The 23,269-nt window shown below is 31.8% G+C and overlaps 1 protein-coding gene across 3 annotated transcripts in view; it reads right to left on the bottom strand.

The window, feature by feature from the left end:
* LOC114324206 (ankyrin repeat and SAM domain-containing protein 1A-like) overlaps positions 1-20,345 on the bottom strand; it is a 351,154-nt gene extending 330,809 nt beyond the window's left edge. For all 3 annotated transcript variants that reach the window (XM_028271967.2, XM_028271968.2, XM_028271969.2), the window contains exon 1: positions 20,133-20,345. In XM_028271967.2, the coding sequence (XP_028127768.2) occupies positions 20,133-20,236 (104 nt within the window). In that variant the 5' untranslated portion in view covers positions 20,237-20,345. The remainder of the gene's footprint in view (positions 1-20,132) is intronic.
* Positions 20,346-23,269: the final 2,924 nt, after the last annotated feature.

Here is a 23,269-nt window from a genome sequence, read left to right as displayed (position 1 = left end):
AAAGGACAACGGAATTGACCACACAAGACAAAAGAAGAAACTAGGGTAAGAAATAAATCAAAACTAAGAAAATATAAAGGGAAGGTTTGTAGGATATGCCTACCTATTGCATATGACAAGAGGATAGATAACAAACAGATGGAGTAGAAATATTAAATTAAAAGAAATGGATACCTAGGAACAAGGAAATGAGGAAAGCCACAAACAAGGTGGTGATGAAAAAAACATAACTAACTGACTAAATTGGATAAGGAAAGCACATGATAGAAACAAGAGGATAGCCATGAAGAATGGTCCCTAAGAGAGAGCTAGAGAGGGTAATAACAGTAATAATTGTATGTTTAGATAGGTAAGTATATGAGTTATTTACAATACCAATATTGCCGCTTATTATTATTATCTAGATTTAAGTCATACAGCTCTCACTGCCTCTACTGGATAAATTCACTCATAGTCCAGAGAAATAAGGATTTTCTCAGGACACTCAAATATCCAGGTAGCTGACTACTTTTTTAGTTATTGTAGATTGTAGACCTATAGGAAGAAAACCTACCTGTTTCTTGCCTGAGTTCGAGTCCGTTTTTTAATTATTAACAATTTAGTGCAAAAAACGCGATATTTTCGATTTTTTGCACCCCACTAAAAAGCTTAATAGTTGACATACAATTAAAAAATTTGATTTTATGGAACATTGAAAAAGCTTCAAAATACCGATTTTTGAATGTTAGATTGATGTCAATTTGTTTCTTCGCAAATTGCAAAATAAATGAAAACGATATTTGTTAATAACTTTTAGTAACTTTAACTTGGAATTTTAGGGTTTTACCCTAAGTTGGGTATTTTGGTACTTAACAAACCCTAAAAATTTGAGACCGATCCATTAATTAGTTTAAAAGGTATTCTATTTGTTTATCCCAGAGACCTATATTTGGCAATAACATAAGACAGAAAATAATGAATATATAGAAGAGTGATAGCATCAAAATGTATTAATAGGTCTGGATCCCGCGTATGAAAAAAAAGTTGATTAATAGCAAGCTGAAAATTTGTTAATAGATTAAGGGTGTCTAGTCGGATAAACTTTGATATATGGGAACACTGGAACAGGGGCAGTTTTAATTGTGGAACAGGTTAAAAATTTGGAACGGTCACACCACGAAAACGGCACATTTATTTTGTCCCACAGAACAGACTTAAACTCTCCGAACAGAGATTAAACTCTCATGCAAAAATCAGACTGCTATTTATCACCTGTCATATTTCCTGTCATTTGACATATTCTACATGTTCCACTCATTAAAACGCCCATTTGGTGATAAATAGCAGTCTGATTTTTGCATGAGAGTTTAATCTCTGTTCGAAGAGTTAAAGTCTGTTCTGTCGGACAAAATAAATGTGCCGTTTTCGTGGTGTGACCGTTCCAAATTTTTAACCTGTTCCACAATTAAAACTGCTCCTGTTCCAGTGTTCCTATATATCAAAGTTTATCCGACTAGACACCCTTAAGCTATTAACAAATTTTCAGCTTGCTATTAATCAACTTTTTTTTCATACGCGGGATCCAGACCTATAAAAAAAGATAAAAAAATTAATTAATATAGTCAAAAATCCTAATGCCAAATTTTTGAAATTTTATAGTTTATAAACATTTAGAATAACTTTAAAAATATTATCGTATATAATATCACAAGACAGAAAATTTTGCCGGCAATACTTTCGACTGGTATGAAAGTTTGTTGCCTGGCAATTTTCGCGAATTAAATTTTGACTTAAATCACGAGACGTCAGTCGAGTGATTTTGTGAAAATTTTGCCGGAAATAATTTTCTCTCGAATGATATTCGACAAGACTATTTCACGAGACAACCGGTTGACCTACAAAATGGACAATTACCAACCAGTGGAACAGGCTGGCTTCCGCAAAGGATATAGTACATCAGACCATCTGCTGACAATGAGAACATTGATAGAGAAGGCAAATGAATACCAACTACCCGTATTTCTTGCCTTCGTAGACTATGAAAAGGCGTTTGATAGTATCGAGATGTGGGCCATAGAACAAGCTATTAATAATTGTAGAATAGATTCGAGATATAGACAACTAATACATAATATATATGAAAATGCAACTATGATAGTACAACTAGACGAAAATACAAATCCCATCCCTATTAAGAGAGGCGTGAGACAAGGAGACGTAATATCGCCAAAGCTTTTCAACCTAGCACTAGAAGACGTCTTCAAAACGACAAATTGGTCAACCTATGGCATTAACGTTAATGGCAAGAAGCTAAATCACCTCAGATTCGCTGACGACATTGTGATTATAGCGAGCTCATTCGAGGAACTGCAAATTATGATAGAGGAACTCGCAGGCAGCTCCCAATACGTCGGTCTAAAAATGAACATGAAGAAAACAAAAATAATGACAAACACAGATGACCCCAGACGCATAACTATAAATGGCAGTGAGATAGAAAAAGTCCAGGAATATATCTACCTAGGCCAAATCCTGAAACTTGACAAAGAAAACCAAAGTGCGGAAATTAATAGGAGAGCAAGACTAGCATGGGCAGGATTTGGAAAACTTGGTTGGATACTTAAGAACCGCAAAATACATCAATATTTGAGGACCAAAGTGTTCAACCAGTGCATCCTTCCTATCATGACATATGGGTGTCAAACCTGGACCCTAACCAAGGCAAATATGAATAAACTAGCTACAACAGAAAGAGCTATGGAAAGAGCAATGTTAGGTATACGACTGTCAGATAAAAAGAGGAGCGACTGGGTAAGATCAAAAACAAAAGTCGAGGACATAACAACAAAAGTTGCCAAACTTAAATGGAGCTTTGCAGGCCACACTGTTAGACAAAAAGACCAACGTTGGAATGCCACGATACAACATTGGAGACCTTACCAAAGTAAACGACCGAGAGGAAGACCACAGATGAGATGGGTTGATGATATTAAAAGAGTAGCCGGAACGAATTGGAAATATGTTGCTCAGGATAGAGACCGATGGAAGGAGTTGGGAGAGGCCTATGTCCAAACGTGGACGATAGAAAGCTAAGAAGAAGAAGAAGATTTTACGAGACAATTAATGCACCATATCAACGAAATATAATCTTTATTTATTTGTTATTACCAGACACTTTCGTGACGGATCTGTCATAATTTTGTCGCTGAGAAATCACGTCGCTAAGGAGTTTTTTCAGTAGGAAACGAAGCGTTGCTATGCCGTTTTATCAGTTAAAAACAGTCTAGTGAAATAGTCTGTAGAAAAAATCTTTTTATACATTTGAAAAGTATTTTAACACGAATTATCAAATAAAAAAAATTAGCCTGGGTTCATTTGGGACAAAGTTAGCCATTTTTTTTATTTGCAGCTAATTTGTTTATAATAATTAAGGAATCTCATAGATGCCATTTTAAAGAATGGAATTTGTATTTTTTGTTAACAAATTTGCACAGACATTGTACCTTCACAGCGCCCTCTACGAATTTTCAATAATGTAGTTCAAACGGTTACCAGGGGGAATCTACAAATCCACCGAATTAAAATACCGGAAAAGCAATTTCAAACTAATACAATTTTCAAAAATAAATAACCATTTTCAATTTTACTTAGTCTAGTTATTTTAAGTCTTTTTCTCTAATACAATTTTCTGTATCTCCGGATCAATTCAATGGATTTTGATCTTTCTTGTTTTAATTTGTATGTAATTTCTACGTACATTACAAATATACAATTTGCTTATAAATTTATTATTTATTAAACAGTCGAATTTGTTTAAACAATTCTTGAGAAAATAATTTTTTTCCAAAAATCTATTTTTTAAATCATAGTATCATTAATGATCATATAAAAAGTTAAAGGGCCCTTTAATAAATAAATTATTTTTATTAGATAATTATTTATTGAAGATAATTTATTTATTAAAGTATATTATTTTTCTCATGATCATCTTTCAGTGCGTCACAGTTTTTCGATTTCTTTCTAACGCATTAAATTGTATGTGACAGAAAAAAACGCACGTCGGTGATTACATTTCGTCGGTGACATTTATAACATTTATTCTAGTTATTCTAGTTGTCGATAGATGGCGCTATAATAAAAAAAATATTTTTTTTAATTAGATAATAATATTACAAATATAATCTGTATAATTTATAAGACTATACAAATCAAAGAAAATACCATTTTATAAATGCAAGAAACACATTTGATTTGTTTTTATTCCAAATTGAAAATAAAATGTGACAACTGGTTTTATCAAGTTTTATCAAACAGCATGGTTTTATCAAGGGTCGTTCAACTATCACAAACTTACTTCATTGTATAAGTGACTGGTCTTCATCTTTAAACAATCGACATCCTGTTGATGTAGTCTATTTAGATTTCTCCAAAGCTTTCGATCGTGTTCCCAAACGTCGATTACTAGCTAAATTGGATCACTATGGTATCCGCGGAAAGTTAAACTTTTGGATTCAAAATTTTCTATCAGACAGGTACTTCCGAGTTCGTGTTGGGGAAGCTTATTCACTGGACAAACCAGTCAAGAGTGGAGTTCCACAAGGATCAGTACTTGGACCACTACTATTTTGTATATACACTAGTGATCTTCCTCTTGTTGTATCCAGTAAGGTTTCCATTTACGCAGATGATACTAAATTATATGTGAATCCAATTATTGACCAACATGTTCTTCAAACCGACCTTGACGCAATATTCAAATGGTCCTCAGAGTGGTTACTTCCACTGAATATTGAAAAATGCGTCATACTACATATTGGCAAAAATAACCCATTACTACCGTACTTTATTAATGGGCATCCCATAGAGTCAGTAACCTCCCACAAAGATCTTGGAGTGATAGTTAACAGTAACTTAAATTGGTCTGACCATATAGTGTCCGTGTGTAAACGTGCAAATTCCAAACTGTTTCTAATCCGCAAATGTTTTACACGAATATCTCTAACCTCAATGAGTAAACTTTACTCTATATACGTCAGACCTATTCTTGAGTTTGCCGGACCAGTGTGGAATCCAGAACTTAACCGTGATAAAGTCTTACTTGAAAATGTTCAACGTAAAGCCACAAGACTGGCATTTGGCCGTGTAAGACCTAATTATGAAGACAGACTATCCTTGGCTCATCTAACAACATTTGAACATCGACGTTTTCGAGGTGACCTAATTATATCCTTCCGTATTTTAAAATATAATTTTGGAAACCTTAACACAATATTTACGCTAAATCTAGACGAACGATTAAGAGGTCATCGTTATAAATTAAAGAAGGAACAGACGACAACAAGATCCAGAATGAACTTTTTACCAAACAGAATATTTAACATCTGGAATAACTTAGATGAAGACACCATATCGGCAACTAGTGTTAACATTTTTAAAAATAGACTTGATAATTCTTTATTTTCTTTGCAAGACTGAATAATTTTAGGACGGCATTATTTATTGTTTCAAAATTTTGTTTGAAATTGTAATCTTTAAAATTTTTATTAGTTTTATAACGATATTTTTCTTTGTTTTGAACATTATGGGAGCTTTACAGGATTGAATTGTTTTAGGGCGACATTGTTTTATTGTTTCAATATTTTTATTTGATGTTTGTTAATTTTTAACTTTATTCTTAATTTGTATTAGTTGTAAAATGATATTTCTCTTTGTTTTTGGGCATAATAGGAGCTCGCTCCTCTGCCCTTATTTGATTTATAATAATAATAATAATAATAATAATAACTGTAATAAAAACTGAAATAACTACTGAGTTTATACGAAGAATAAAACAGCTGCTTCGTTCACAGCTTAACAGTAAAAATTTGTTTAAGGCACTAAACACCTACGCTTGTTCCGCACTTAGCTATTCATTTGGTATTGTTAAGTGGACAAAAACAGATATAGAAAATCTTCAGCGAAAAGTACGAACACACCTCACAAAGGCACAAAAACACCATCCTAAAAGTGCAGTAGAAAGAACAACATTACCACGGAATCTGGGAGGAAGAGGACTTATGGATATAGGTGAGCAATTAGATAAACAAATTGCTAATTTAAGAACTTATTTTCAGATGCAAGCTGAGACATCTACTCTACATCAAGCTATTTGCGCAGTAGATGACACAACACCGATCAAACTGAGGGAACCAGAAATGCGCATAAACCACCTCACTAAAGACGAAAAACTGCGCACCTGGATGGGTAAACCTCTGCACGGGCGACATCCCAATGAGGTCAGCCAAGACTATGTCGACAATACAGCGTCGAACTATTGGTTGACATCAGGAAAGATGTTCCCTGAAACGGAGGGTTCATTACTGGCTATTCAGGATCAGGTTATACCAACCAGAAATTACCTGAAATATATCATCAAAGACCCTCAGGTTCAAAACGACAGATGCCGATATGGATGTCAAGCCCAAGAAACCATCCAACATCTTACAGGGGGCTGCCAGGCATTTGCTGCAACTGAATACAAGGAACGGCATGACGCAGTGGGAAAAATCCTTCATCAAGAGATAGCTATCAAGCTGGGACTTCTCCAAACGGATCATCTCCCGTATTATCAATACGTCCCTGAGAGTATGCTTGAGGATGGCAACTACAAGCTATACTGGGACCGCACTGTTCTCACAGACCAAACAGTGGCACATAATAGACCAGATCTCGTACTAGTTAATAAATTAACAAGACAGACAACACTAATTGATGTGGCGATACCTAACAACAATAATCTACGTAGTAAATTTACTGAAAAGATCGCCAAGTACAGAGATCTGGAAATTCAAATACGAAGGCAATGGAGAATGCAAAGTACCCAGACGATACCAATTATTATCTCTACTACTGGAGTCATTCCGAAGACCCTCCTCGAAAGCATAAAAAAGCTGGGTCTAAATGAACACCTTTATAAGACCATGCAGAAAGCTGTACTACTTGCGACGGCCAGATGCGTACGAAAATTTCTGGGAGAAACTCCAGCATACCAAGTCACCTAGGGCTCGAAAACACGGAAAGAGTCCCACCAGAGCTCAATCCTTTTGATACCGTAGGTATCTGGGATGAGTCAATTTTCCCCTTAGAGGGAGTGTGAGCCGTATGGCTAAATCTGGATAACTGTCAGATTTAACTAAAATGTCATGTTAGAATAAATGTCGTAAGTGTGTATTATCACGGACTTACCCTTTTTCCTATCATTTGTTACGCACTGAAAAATGATCATGAAAAGGACAATACCTTAATTTTTAGATTATTAGTAATGAGAGTATGATTAAAACATGGATTTTTGGGAAAAAATTATTTTTTTTAAACTGTTTAAATAAATTAGACTGTTTATTAATTAATAAATATCTAGACAGATTGCATATTTGTAATGGACACAAAAATAATATAACAATTAAAAAAAGAAAGTTAAAAAAAAGAACAAATCCTTTGAGTATATCCCGAGATATAGAAAATGATAGTAGTTTTAAGTTGTTTTTTTAGTTTTTGGACTCATGCATTTGTCGGCTCTCAGCTCCCCCTTCACTTACCGCGACTAGTCACCATTTGAACTACATTTTTAAAAATTAGTGTAAAATACCAGCTTTTCGAATATGTAACATGATTTTTTTCTACGGATAATATTTTTAAAGTTATTCTAAATGATTATAAACTACAACATTTCAAAAATTTGGCATTAGGATTTTTGACTATATGTATTAGATAATTTTTTTCTTTTTTTAATACATTTTGATAGTATCACTTTTTTACCTTCATTTAGCATACGCAGAATTGCCTTATCTTCATTATTTTCTTATGTTGTTGCTGGGATAAACAAATAGATTAACTTTTAAACTATTTAATGATTCGGTCTCAAATTTTGAGGGTTTGTTAAGTACCCCAATACCCAACTTTGGGTCAAACACTAAAGTTCTAAGTTAGTTTTAGTAAAAGTTATTAACAAATAACGATTTTCATTTATTTTGCAGTTTGCGAAGCAACAAATTAACTTTTTAACTTTTAAAAATGGGCATTTTGAAGGTTTTTCAATGTTTTAAGAAATTACATTGTATAATTTTATGTCAACTACATATTTAGCTTTTGAATGGAGTGCAAAAAATCGAAAAAATCGCGTTTGTTGCAATAAATTGTTAATTAGAGGAGTGCAATTAGAATGAAAACATGCATTGTTTCGGAATAATTCAAACAATCTTAGATTTTTCTAAAACTTTTTTTGTTAGTTTATATACATGTTAAAGTAAAAAGTTCTACTCGCAGATTTTGCCGCTAATTGTTTATTAATTGTTTAAACAATAACAATTGTTTGGTATAAATAATTTTAAAAATATCGTTGAATTCATCATTTTACTTTGATCAAATATGTTTCTATTTTGTTTTTGGTTATGCTGAATCCGAATATGGCATTACAATTTGAAAATTCTTATACAGAAGCTCTTATACAGTATGTTTGCGTAGCTAGGAACCACATGGCAAACTTTTTTATTATCAATTTTACGAAAAAAAGTTATTCTTCATAAAATACTCTGGATAGTCAAAAATCTAAAACTCAACCACCAGATATCAAATTTTATCAATTTTATACGAGTTATGTCAAAAATATGAATTTCTTTAAAGAGTAAAGTACCTTTTTATTCCAGAATATCAAAAAATGCTATTATGAAAAGTTGTTTGAAATTAAAAACCATGTTTTATATACAATTGCATTATTCCAATCAAAAAAAAAATCAATTTTTTCTCACATTACGGATACCCATCATCATTTTATTACAATTATTGTAACTATTTTATTATCAATTTTACGAAAAAAAATTATTCTTCATAAAATGCACTACCTGGTCTAAAATCTATGATACAACCATCAGATATCAAACTTTTTCAGTTTTATACGAGGTATGTAAAAAATATGAATTTTTCATGAGAGTCAAGTGCCTTTATTATTCACAATATTTTAATTAGAAGGATGTAGTTAAACACTGAAACATATTTTTTAATTCCAAACAACTTTCCTTTATAACAATTTTCGATATTGTTTGATTATTTCATATTTTTTGACATACCTCGTATAAAATTAATAAAATGTTATATTTGATGGTTACATCTTAGATTATATATGATGCAGAGTATTTTATAAAGAATAACTTTTTTTCGTAAGACTTTTAATAAAAAAGTTAACAAAAGTATATTCCAAGCAGTGTTGCCAATCAGCGGATAATTATCCGATTTGCGTACCTTTTTGAGAGTTGTCGTATCTTCTTCGTATCTTTAAGTAAATTGGATATTTGCGGATATTTTTCAGTGTATCTACCATCGACTAAAACTTTCTCATCCATATATTCCCATTTCCCAACACCAACAACACATTAATTTTGTTTGGTTTCACCCAAATTTTTATAAATAGCCTATACTGGATGAATATTAATGACATCGGATACTTTTCATCTTTTGACAAAAAGGACATGTGCCGATTCTTTTGTTTAGAATTTGAATGCACAAGTGCATCCACTTAAGGCATACTAATCCAATTCAAATTTCAAAAACCGTCTGCCCTCCGATGTTATTTATGAGCTTTTAGTTTTTAGTCTTTAAACTTATGAAAGCTCATAAAATTGTGCAGAAATATGCATTTGGAATAGTGGTTGTAGAAAAATCTACTTATTTGAAACTAGTAATATCTAGATATCTACTAATTAACTCAAAAATTCTTCAAATTTTTTGCATATAAAAATTATTTAGTCGGACAGTAACGTTGAACACACCACGGGTATTATGGATAATAACTCTGATACCTTAATAACTAAAAGACTGTCAAATACATTTCTATTGTTTTAGTTGTAATAAATCTTTAGTTGTTAAATGAGCGTAGGCGCCAAATTTCGGACCAATAATCTTTAAACGTATTCATTTTTTTCGAATCCTGAGAAAACTAATAAATATTTTTTAAAAATTTGAACGCAGAATGAAAGATTACATTATTACCGAGGGCTGAAAGTCCCTTAGAATTAACAAAATGTTTCTTTTAAATGAGATATTTGCAATTAAAAATCACACTCAATATTCTCTTTTCCTTTTATCTTTCTCCTTCTTTTACCTTTAGCTTTCTCAGGACTCGAAAAAAATAATGCATTTTAAAAGCATTGGCCAGAAATTTTGCGCCTATGCTATTAATGTAGCTGTAGTTTCTTCTTCTTCTTAATTCAGGCGAGACTCGTTAGTCTCTGGCACTTGGTCATAAGACATTTGAACCAAACCCTGTTCTTCTCCTTAAACTTTAATAAGTCCTGTGGCCTCAACGAAGGCCAACAGTTTTCTTATTGGTAGTTTTAGGATCTCTTCTGGTTCAAACCTCATTTGACCAGTGAATTCCTGCCTTACATCACCCAGCACACTGCAATGGCATAGTATGTGTATCGTAGTTTCTTCTTCCATTTCGCCCTTTCTGTACCATGGTTCATTCACCTTACCTAGTTTGTATAGGTGATTTCTTGAACGGCAATTTCCAGTCACCATTTCAGTGACCGTTTTGATCTCTCATGTATTGAGGTTCATCAAAGTGTTCGAGAGTTTTTTATCAATATTCTTGATTATTTTTTTAGGCTGGATTTGCCCTTGAGTGGTTCTGCATTTATTTTGATGATTCTTTATCAGCCATTTCTGAACCTCGTTTTTCATAGCATCTTATTTAGTGATGCCACAGAAAGATTCTGGGCCTTCAAAAGTTTCTCTCGAGCCTTGTTTCGCTAACATATTATTATCTGCTCGTTCGTTCCCATGCACCCCTTCATGACCCGGCACCCATATTAAAGACACTTTATTGTCTTTTGCCAGATTATTGAGGAGATCATTGCAGTTTCTCGCCAGTTTGGATTTGGTGAGAGGGTTCTTTACAGCCAGTATAGCCGATTGGCTATATGTGTAAATGTTGATTCTCTTAGCTTTAGGGTCTTCATCAATGATTTCATCTAGCTGTAGTTTATTTTGTATTGATTTATTTATTATTTATTTTTCCAGTACCTAGTTTTAGGTAGTTATTACGTTTTAATAAAATAATATTTAAGTGTTTTTTTTTACTTAAATAATTATAATAAATTAATATAACAATCCAAATAATGAAATATTTAGATTTATTTATTTATTTAGAATTTAACACTTACGATAATACAAAATACGGATAATATAATAATAGTAAGTAAACAGTATTTACATACATGAATTAGGTAATAATCAGCTAGGATACGAGATTTTCATCTATAAACGAAAATTTTTAAACTGTGAAATAGAGAATCCAGTAGATTAAAGGGCCGGTTGTTCAAACGCCAATCAGAAATGGAATCAACTGATCATTATCAAATATTTAATTACTGTCAATGTCAACTTTGATTGAATTGCTGAAAACATCATATTACAATTATGAGATTAATTGATTAATTAATCAACTATGTTAATAATTGTTACGTTAATTGATATTTAATAATTAATTAATCAATCAATTATGTTAATTATCATAATGATAATTGATTAAAATCAACTAATTGGCGTACGAACAACGGATTTTGTTATTTCATGGTTGTTAAGGGGACTAAAAGAATAACATTGGCAACATTGATTTTAATAACAGAATAATTTTTGACCTAGCGTACCTTTTCGTGACAAATCGGATATTTTTCGAGCGATCATCGGATAATCTAGAGAAATGCGATTGGCAACACTGATTCCAAGTTACGCAGACATACTGTATACAGGGTGGTTCATCTTACTCGCCTCGGTGTCTGTACGGAAAACCACTTGATATTTTAAAAAAATTTCTTCACAGTAATATACAGGGCCATTAATACTACAATCTAAAAATAATGAGAATTATACAGGGTGCTCCAAAAAAGAGTGGTATATCAAAGATATATTTTTTCTTATGGAATGCCCTATATATGATGACATTATTTAACTGACCTTAAAAAATAAGAGATACTTTTATAAATATATTATATATAAAATATTTATAAAAAATAAATATCTACGAATCTAAGAATCGGTAACAAATTCTTTCTTGGATCTTAATAATTGACTATTTAGCATACTTAAGCAGGTGCTTATTGCAACAAAGTTTCTTACAGGGTGGTCGAAATATGAGATTGTTCTATTAACAAATTCAAGCTGTAATAACTTACTTAATTTAAATGTAACACCCTGTATCTTACTAGTCTATCGCGTAGAAAATGTACTTATCTTTCAATTTGTATTAGGGTTTCCTATACCTATCTTTTTACAGGGTGATAAAAATATTAGATTGTTCGATTAACAAATTCAAGCTGTAATAACTTACTTATTTCAAATAAAACACCCTGTATCTTACTAGCCTATCGCGTAGAAAATTTGTTTAGCTTTCAATTCTTATTAGGGTTTCCTATACCTATCTCCCTTCATTTGTTAAATATTTAAAGATTTCCTAATTTGCAAGCTTTAAAAATTAGAATTAAGTAAATATGTCGTGGTAACATATTATGTACAACACATCACCTACACAGGCAACATCTTAGACATAATACTGTCAATAATAAAATTTTCATTGTTATCATGTAATCACACAGAGTGTTGTATTATTTTAGTTGATGACATTGAATATGTTTATATTAAACTGCATACCCTATATTAGATGCCGTATTCTGGAAGATATTTAAATTATATTTCATTCCGTATAAGTATTTTCCATATCTTAAACCAACGGTTATTAAGTAAATTTAAGAACACCACTTTTTGTTTGAATCTTTGAATCGCAATTACAAACAATTAAATGCAATGGCTACTATGACGAAAACGAACCTATTGTACAAAAATATGTAAAAATGGTTATTTACAGAATAACATGGGAATTTACATTTACAGAATAACATGTGTATTGAGAATGTTTACATGGAATTGAAGAGATTTTAAATATCTTCCATTATAAAGAATAGAATATCGAGTATGTCATTTAAAATAAGAACACTCTGTGTGATTAAATGATAAAAATATGAATTTTATTAACGAAAGTATCTTGACTAAGATATTTAAGTATATTGCCGGTGTTGGTGATGTGTTGTTCATAACCACGACATAGGTACTTAATTCTAATTTTTAAAGCTTACAAATTAGGAAATCTTTAAATATTTCAAAAATGAAGGGAGATAGGCATAGGAAACTCTAATAAGAATTGAAAGCAAAGTAAATTTTCTACGCGATAGATTAGTAAGATACAGGGTATTCCATTTAAAATAAGTAAGTTATTACAGCTTGAATTTGTTAATAGAACAATCTAATATTTTGACCACCCTGTAAAAGATAGGTATAGGAAATCCTAATATAAATTGAAAGCTAAGTCAATTTTTTACGCGATAGACTAGTAAGATATAGGGTGTTCTATTTAAAATAAGTAAGTTATTACAGCTTGAATTTGTTAATAGAACAATCTCATATTTTGACCACCCTGTAAGAAATTTTGTTGCAGTAAGCATCTGTTTAAGTATGCTAAATAGTCTATTATTAAGATCCAAGAAAGAATTTGTTACTGATTCTTAGATTCGTAGATATTTATTTTTTTCTAAAACCTTACATTTTCATAAAAATCGAAATAAATTAAAACACCCTGTATTTAGGTACAGGGAACCCTTATGAAAGTATAGCTTATTTTTTAAGGTCAATTCAGTAATGCCATCAGATATAGGGCATTCCATAAGAAAAAATATAACTTTGATATACCACTCTTTTTTGGAGCACCCTGTATAATTCACATTATTTTTAGGTTGTAGTATTAAAGGCCCTGTATATTTCTGTAAAGAAATTTTTTTAAAATATCAAGTGGTTTTCCGTACAGAGACCGAGGCGAATAAGATGAATCACCCTGTATAAGAGCTAAAAAAATTTTTTTTTAACATTTATTATTGTTGAAGCTTATTATTAAATGTATTTTAGATAAGTTTTACAGAAAAAAGTTTTGATCACTTTGTATAAACATTTTTTTAGCTGGTAATTTTCGGTTTTTGTATTACATTTTTGTTATCTTTCTTAATTTTCTCAAAAAGAAATAGTTTATTTCATTTCTAAAGTAAAATAAATTAGAGTATTTTAAAGACTACATCCTGAGCTTTAAAAAAACACCTATAAAACTGTAATAGATCTGTTGAAAATTGAGTAATACCGTCTTAAAATGGTGTTAATTCTGTAAAACTATGAACTTTTCAAAAATTACATTTTTTGAGACGTCGTATCATTTGAATTAAATTTTTGAGATTTTTTTTTAATGAAACATCGTTTAGTACGATGATTGAAAGGTAAGTTGTGCAAAATTGAGAGTTTTATAAGAAAAATTGTATTAGTTACACATTTTTAAATCATTTTTAAACAAAATTCATGTAAGTCTCACTTTCAGCCCACACCGTACTTATGCCCATACATTTTGTTTCTTTTTATTATAACTCTAAGATAGCTTAATTACATATTCTTCTTTCATGTTCAATTTGTAAAATTTTATTTGATCGATTAGTTAAAGAATTACATTAAAATAACTCAATCGTGTACTTCGCTGTACACTAGTTTACAGTGCGCCAATGTTTGTGAGAAGGGTGATTTTAGCGTTATGAATAAAAAATTATAGAAGCTACAGATTTAATTTTAGAAAAATCTTTAAATAAGGTTATTTTTGTAAAATTTTCTGAATTTTTCAATGGCCAAGGTAGTTTTTTTTTTTTAATTTATATTTTCGGAGTTATTTCAAAAAAACATCTATTTTCGCAGTTCATTTGTTTAATAAAAAAGGAAGCACCCACTTCTCGAGTAGAACTTTTTGATATGTTGTTTATTAAACATTTTTTAATGAAACTACAAAAAGTTCTATCTTGTTTGATTTTTTCCGAAGTGAAAATCTATATGCACTCCCGTAAATAATTAAAAAACGGATGCGAGCTCTAGGCAGGAAACAGGTAGGTTTTCTTCCTATATGTCTACAACAACTAAAAAAGTAGTCAGCTACCTGGATATTTGAGTGTCACCGAACAAGGTGTATTTCTAGCTTATTTCCCTGGAGTAGAGTACTTAAGCCAGAAACCTATGGTATAGTCGATTCGCTAACTACAATCACAAAAAATGTCAACAGTCCGTACCCCCCCCCTCGTATCTCTTGAACGGTTATACCTATAATAGTGAAATTTGGAGGGAGGAAATAAACGGACGTAAGCTTCTTAACTAGTCATGGCAGGTGACGTAATAGTGACAGATGACGTTACAGAGCCACTGTGACCGATAATTTTAAATGGGACCTTATGGCAAGTGATACCTCGTTTGAAAGGTATTTAAAAACCTATTCAATCGTACTAATTTTTTTGGGTTTAAGTTGATTTTGGTGAATAAATTAAATAAATATAATATTGTAGTTTCTAATTTAATTAATAAAAATTCAAATGTCCGCCTATGGATTTTTTCTCAAAAAAGTTGACGTTTTTTAATTCTCTAGTAGTGTTTATGTCAACGTCAACCTGTTTGACAAGTAATCATAGGCAGAATTTTGAATTTTTATTAATTAAATGCGAAACTGCAATTTTACATTTATTTCATTTCTTCATCAAAATAAACTCAAACAAAATTAGTATGACTGAATAGGTATTTTCCATACTTTTCAAACGAGGTATCACTTGCCATAAGGTTCCATTTAAAATTATAGGTCACAGTGGCTCTGTAACGTCATCTGTCACTATTACGTCACCTGTCATCATGACTCGTTAAGAAGCTTACGTCCGTTTATTTCCTCCCTCCAAATTTCAGTATTATAGGTATAACCGTTCAAAAGATACGAGGGGGGTACGGACTTTTGACTAGCACTGTATAAAAATAAACAAACCAAAACGCGTTGAATGTTCGAGGAGCACTCCCAAATCATGATTTGGAAGTGCTCCTCAAGCTTGTTTATTTTTAGTGCATCTTTATTGTGATTGTAGTGTAGACAGTTGTGTCTTAGATTAGCGAATCAACTATATCAAAAGGATTGAACTCTGGTGGGGATTTTTCTGTGTTATTGATGCCTAGGTGACTTGGTATGCAGGTGTATCTCGCAAAAATGTTTGTACACATCTGGATGTCAAGAGTGGGACAGCTTTCTGCATGCTCTAATAGAGATGTACTTAGGTCCAGGTTTTTTGTTTTCTAGAATGTTGTCGGTCCAGTGTTGTTTCTCATTAATTTATTTAGACATAAACTTACGTGCATAGAAATCGGCGCACTTAAAAATTTGGTCATTTTTGATGTCTCATATTTCCTAAACCTGGTGGCTGATTTAAGTGACTTTTTGAAGATGTTATAGTTATAGCCTGATTCTTTAGCAATACCACTGTAATAGTATTGTTGCTAAACAGATAAATTTTCATTGTATACCGGGTGTACCAATCTGTGTACCAGCTGTGTTTTTTTCTCAAAGTTCGCATCACCCTGTGGAATAGTGTGGCATTTATAAAATACTGAAATTAAAACCCAACTATAGCCTCATGTTTTCTTAACATTCTGTTTTTTTATTCATTCGATTACGTTGGATAATAAAAAAAGTTAGATACTTTAACAACTATAGACATGTTCTTCATCAATACACGGTGTGTCTAAATAAGTGTGACAAACTTTAAGGGGTAATTCTGCATAAAAAAATAATGACAGTTGGCTTTATAAACGTATGTCCACAAATGTTTCGTTTCCGAGATACGGGATGTTGAATTTTTTCTTACAAACTGACGATTTATTTTATTGCTTTAAAACCAGTTGAGATATGCTAATAAAATTTGGTGGGTTTTAAGGCGTAGTTATTGCACTTTTTTTGATATACAACTAAGAATTTAATATTCACCATTAGCGCGCATACGTGTAATATGACCGATCATATTACCCGTATGCATGCTAATGGTGAATATAAAATTCTTAATTTTATGTCAAAAAATCCGCAATAACTATCTCTTAAAACCTACCAAATTTCATTTGCAAAGCTCAACTAGTTTTAAAGCAATAAATAAATCGTCAGTTTGAAAAAAAAATTCAACATCCTGTATCTCGGAAATGAAACATTTGCGGACATAAGTTTGTAAAGCCAACTGTCATTATTTTTTTATGCATAATTGCTCCTTAAAAGTTTGTCGCACTTATTTAGAAACACCGTGTATTGATGAAGAACATGTCTAGTTGTTAAAGTACCTAACTTTTTTATTATCCAACATAAATGAATGAATCAAAAAACAGAATGTTAAAAAAACCTGAGGCTATAGTTGGGTTTTAATTTCAGAATTTTATAAATGCTAGAATATTCCAAAGGGTGATGCGAACTTTCAGAAAAAAAACAAAGTTTGATTGGTACACCCAGTACCCATACAATGAAAATGTACCTGTTTAGCAACAAGATTATTACAGTTGTACTGTTAAAGAATCAGGCTATAACATGTTCAAAAAATTACTTAAATCGGCCAACAGGTTTAGGAAATGTGAGACATCAAAAATGACCAAATTTTTGAGTGGGCCGATTTCTATGCACGTAAGTTTATATAAACATAGTATCAAATCTGATACCAACAAAATCATCATAGCCAGAATTATCGCTAACATTCAAATTCAGTGATTCAAATTTACCGCACTATAATGCTGGTTTGTAATTGGTCCAAGCGCAGGCAACTTTACTCCACTAATGACATTTATCAAATTTTGACACTTTTGGCCTTTCATAGGTTAATTAAGTTATATCGGCGATTTTTTGTGTTTTCTGCGTTATTCCTTTAATTTTTAGAGTTTTAGTCTGCTTCTATATAAAAACCAGTTGTTTTTAGAACTCTTTATTTTCATCAGCTTATCTCTAAAAAATTTTCTTACGCATCTGGGTGTTGAGAGTAGTATTCCTTTCTGTATAGTCTTATCGAGATATTCATTAAGGCCCAGCTATTTTATGTTCTCTAGAGTCTAGAGGGTTCTTCAGAATGACTCCAGGAGTAGAGAGAATAATAGATTATAGTCTCTGGGTACTTTCCAGTCTCCATTGTCTCCTTATGTGTATTTCCAGATCTCTGTATTCGGCCAAGCTTTTCTTGGCCATGTATTTTTTTGTATTGTTTGCCAGTACATCCAGTCTATCATACTCTGGTTGGTCTGTGAGCACAGTGCAATTCCAGCATAGCTTGTAGTTATCGTATTCAAACATGCTGCCACATATACTATAATAATAAGGGAAATGGTTGGTTTGGAGAAGTCCTAGTTTGTTGGCTAGTCTAGCTAGTTTTATTATTACTAATTATTAGTTAACTAAAATAATTTATTATTTCCTTCAGACACATAATTGAATTGGTTATCAAACAAATTGGATATGTTTAAATAATAATATGTAGACTTTCTTAATAAAGAACAGAATGCAAATAAAATTTAAATGTAAGTATTGTTATTTATGCCAAAGTTTAAAATGTACTGGTATATCTAGAATGACCCAGATAAATCAAGAAGCTATAATCTACTTTGCCTTTTATCCAACCAATTTGGTTAATATACAATGTATCCAGGTAAAACTAGTTTTACCCAATTATTGTATTTACCTGTAACATATACATTGCTCAATATCTAGTCTCTGAAGGCATGAAGGCTGCAAGCTTTTAACAAAATAATATAGAATATCTGGTCAGTGAAGACACATATACCAATGTATAAGTCAAGGGCATGAAACTTGTCATGATTGTGTGGAAGTTGAAATTTGCTACCTGTGTTTATCTTAAATGTGAGTTTAACTTATCCGTGCTCAAGTATTGTTTGTCTGCTAAGTCTGGGTATACCTAATCCTAGATACAAAACAAGTGTCCCTGTATATTCCATGGTGTATTTTCTTCTATTTATCAATCACTGGCATATTAGAGGAAAACATTATGTATTTTTGTCTGATTAAATTGAATTTATAGAAACTGAGTAAATGACAAAAGTCTATGACACACAAAAAGTAAGATATGTACCTATATGTATGTATGTAACCCATTATCCCTCCTGTGGGCATAGGGTAGTAAGAAGCATATACATTTTTTTAACCCGTTCGCTACCAAGGAGGTATTTAAGTTTCATCCTCACAGACTACAGCTTTTTAAATTGCCATTATGTGCAATGTGATCCCCGGCTCAAAGGGGAGACGCTGGTCTATGGGAAAAATCTATGTGGCTCATATATCAGTTGATTGCTAGCGAATGTGTTAAGGTAGTTTTTAAACAAGCTAACAAAACTTTCTGTTCCTTACTTCTTGACAGAAATAGAGAGAAAATTAGGTATTGATCAAGCAATATTAAGACGAATAAGGAAGGTATATTAAATCTCTTAGTAATTTTGAAAGCATTCATCAAGAAATAATTATAAATATTATCTATTTTATAAATAAAATAAATTAATAGTTCATGTGGTTAATACTAGGTATTATTATATGGTAAATATTTAATCACTGTGATTACACACATTATATAAATAATAAAAACGTTTTATCCACCTCACTGGCAATGATAATAATACATCTATTTAATAAAAACAATAAATAACCATTACTTCCTTTTAAAAACAAACTTTTTATACAATAATATAGAAATTGCAAGTATTTACTGTTATTGTTATCTTAAAGCTGTGTATTTCCCCAAGAAATTGATCATTTAATTGAATACACATAAAACATAAAAGGAAACATAAAAAGGCACTTAAGTAGAAAATAGACTATTGATCCAATAAATAGATGCACTTAAAATTGGTTATGTGATTCCTATGAGAGTTTTGTAAAGATATAATATACCTACTATATTAATTATATATCATGATAATTGATGTTGCAAAACGTACATAAAGTAAACTTTCTCTTGAAATAAATACCCATTAAAGTGTATATTATGTACACCTTTAATGTGGAAATGCTTGAGCAATTCATGGAACTATGTAGATGCACAACTTATTGTTTACTCAAAAAATAGACTAATATAAAAGAAACATAAGTTAAAATTAATTTCAGCACATGTAATCAAGATCAATGATTAAGTATTGGGTGATAATTAAGTAGACTTATCGTCTGAAATTGTTTAAAAACAAGATAACATGACAGCTGATTATAAACCCACCTTGCTAGTGGACCACTCCTTTTGGCTCTTTGGCCGAGTATTTTTTCAACCACAGCCACATTGCCTTTTCTAGCAGCCTCCAAAAGTTCTTGATCTTTACCCATGGTCCTTTGTTAACACCGTAATTTAATTTATTTAAGGTTCATAGTTCTATAATACTTTACACTTTCACGTACTACGAATTTCATTGATCGACCACGGCCATGTTTACACTATTACGCCCCTAGCGGATACTAGAGGAAGTAGGTGACAGACACGTTTATCTTCATATTAATGAAAGCTCTGTTGCCGGCTCTCAGGAAACTGTGAGGAATGTTATACTTCAATTTTTAAACTAGAATTAATTAGCAGAACAAGATATGTTTGAGATTGTAATTATTTTATAAATAAAAGAAAAGACAAACATTTAAATTTACAACTATCCATCTATGAATTGCCCTTCATTTGTCCAAAGTTGAACGTAGGCCTCCCCCTTATTTTTCCACTGGGCTCGGTTCAGTGTTAATCCTGTCCATCTGGTCCTTGCGTTTCTTTTTAGGTCATCCGAACATCTTATTTGTGGTCTGCCCTTTCCGCTTTTATGGCCCCAAGCCCTCCAGTGGGCTATCCCACTACATTCCATCTTCCGTCTCTTTGTCTGCTGTTGAGTCCTGCAAATTTCCATATGAGAATAGCTACATGTTGGTTTACGTCTTTCACTTTGATTTTATTTCTGATTCATGTATTTTTCTTTTTATCACTTAGCGTGATACCCAGCATCTGGCTTTCCATTGCCCTTTGAGTCTTGGCAATCTTTTCCATATTTTTCTTTGTGAAGGTCCATGTCTGTGCTCCATATGTAAGTACTGATAGAACACATTGATCATATACTTTTGTGAGGAGGTATTTGGCATGTTTCTGGTTTTTCAGGATATAGCTCATTTTTCCGAATGTCACCATGCCATACGAATCTTATTCTCCTTTTTATTTCTGCTGTTTGATTTTCTTTACTCAGTTTCATTATTTGCCTAGGTACAGTTGAGTCCCTGAATCTTTACCCGTACGTCATCATTTAAAGCATACGAAATAAGTCGATGATAAGTCGGAAATTGAAATTTACTAAGCGCAACAGCAAGTGACAGTATAGTCCGTCCGCTATAACTTTTCCCATGCGGTACGATTCATTTTCAATTAAATTAAGTCAAAACATAAATTGAAACGAACGTCGATGTGTATTGGGACAGTGCAAGTTCGGCAAAGCGACCTCTATTTCTACGTTCTGTACTTTTATTCGCACTTTTAATTATATTGGCCAATTATATTAGTCCTGGTTGCTGGATAATTGTCAAGGCCATAGTCCAAAAAATAATAAGAAGAAAAAATAAGATGCAGGTTATGTTATGCAAACGTAAACAATTGTATGTAGTAAATAAAATTAGTTATTAAAATGCAGTACTGCAAGCAAAATACAATTAATTAAATGTACCTTTATATAATAATTGCATATCATATCAATATTGTGGAGCAATATATAATTTTTCTGCTTCAATGACAGAAGGTATGAAATATACGTCAATTTGACAATTTCAATTGACAATATGGATTATTTAAGATAGTTGCAATATTTCTCCGCTACTCGCGCACGGTCGTTTCTCGTTTCCCTTCCAAGTACTTGCACACCGCGAATATAAATTTTGTATACTGTACTATATACTACACACATCGGCGTACGTTTCACTTTCTATTTTGACTTAATTTGATTGAAAATGAATCGTACCGCATGGGAAAAGTTATAGCGGACGGACTATACGTGACTTGCTGTTGCCTTTAGTAAATTTCAATTTCCGACTTATCATCGACTTATTTCGTATGCTTTAAATGATGACGCACGGGTAAAGATTCAGGGACTCAACTGTATATGTACTCTTTTACTTTTTGTATTGTACTTGCTCCTATTTGCATGGTTTCGTTGTCCTCTCCTACGTTTGTCATATATTTAGTTTTTTGTAGTTCATTTTTAGACCTTCCATCTCGTTTGCTTCCTTGTTCAATTGTGTCATCATTTCGTTAAGATCTTTCTTATTGTATGATATCACCACTATGTCATCCGCATATCTCAGGTTATTCAGCAGTTGTCCATTGATGTTAATTCCTTTGTTGTGTTATTCAAGTCTTTTGAATACATTTACTATTATTGTTGCTTTTTCGTAGATGTTTTTCAACAATTCTGTTTATCGATAGTCGATTCCATCTATTAGAGAGGAGTATATTCCCCAGTGTTCAATACTATCAAAGGCCTTTTCAAAATCCACAAAAGCAATATATTAGCGGTATTCTGTACTCATTAGCGCGTTTAAATTGACAACATTAAATCTGTAGATAATTATTAATTCTTACTCTTACCCAAATCTAGTAATTTGTCGTAGGTTTACATATTTTTCAAAATACTTTTCTGGTCAAAAAGCTTCTTCCAGTTTTATCAATATTTTATACTTCATAGGAATGCATGATGGGGCTGTGCTGTCATCCACTGTTATGAATAACTTCAGCAATTTAACATTTATATCTGCAACACTTATGGCATTTCCAATAATTAAAATCTATATTGGGGTGCAAAATTAACCGGACACTCAGATTTTTTTGTGTTTAGTGTCTGTTTAGATGTTTTGTGCGAACAAAAACACTATAATATTAATATACGACATTTGACAGTAGCTCGAAGCAAATGAGAATTGTTGAAAAACCGTGTGAAATAATAGTTTTTCTACGGCCGTGCTAAAATAGCCACTTTCACGCACTCATTTCGTTTCCGAAAGTTGCATTTTCCCGTACGGCGGCGTGCGGGAAAGTAAAATACCTTGTAATATGGCATTATAATATATTATAATACATGCAATAAACTAATATTTAGATATTATTTACTAATTTATTTCAAATTTATCTTATTGTGTTCATGTTTTAATGAAATTAGCGCGACAATTCGATGAAATAAAATTATTTTGACATAATATTTAAAAGTCAGATCAGTAGACAATTACAATGATTTGAATCGTCGTCATGGAAACCAATATCGTCGTCGTGGTAACCCATTATATTGAAAGTTTGGTTTTGACAACCTTGTCAGAGAATTAATTTGGGTATTTTCAATTTTAAATAAA

The sequence above is a fragment of the Diabrotica virgifera genome, chromosome 5 (assembly GCF_917563875.1).
Source record: "Diabrotica virgifera virgifera chromosome 5, PGI_DIABVI_V3a".
Classification (NCBI taxonomy): domain Eukaryota; kingdom Metazoa; phylum Arthropoda; class Insecta; order Coleoptera; family Chrysomelidae; genus Diabrotica; species Diabrotica virgifera.
This window is presented reverse-complemented; position numbering and strand designations above follow the sequence as displayed.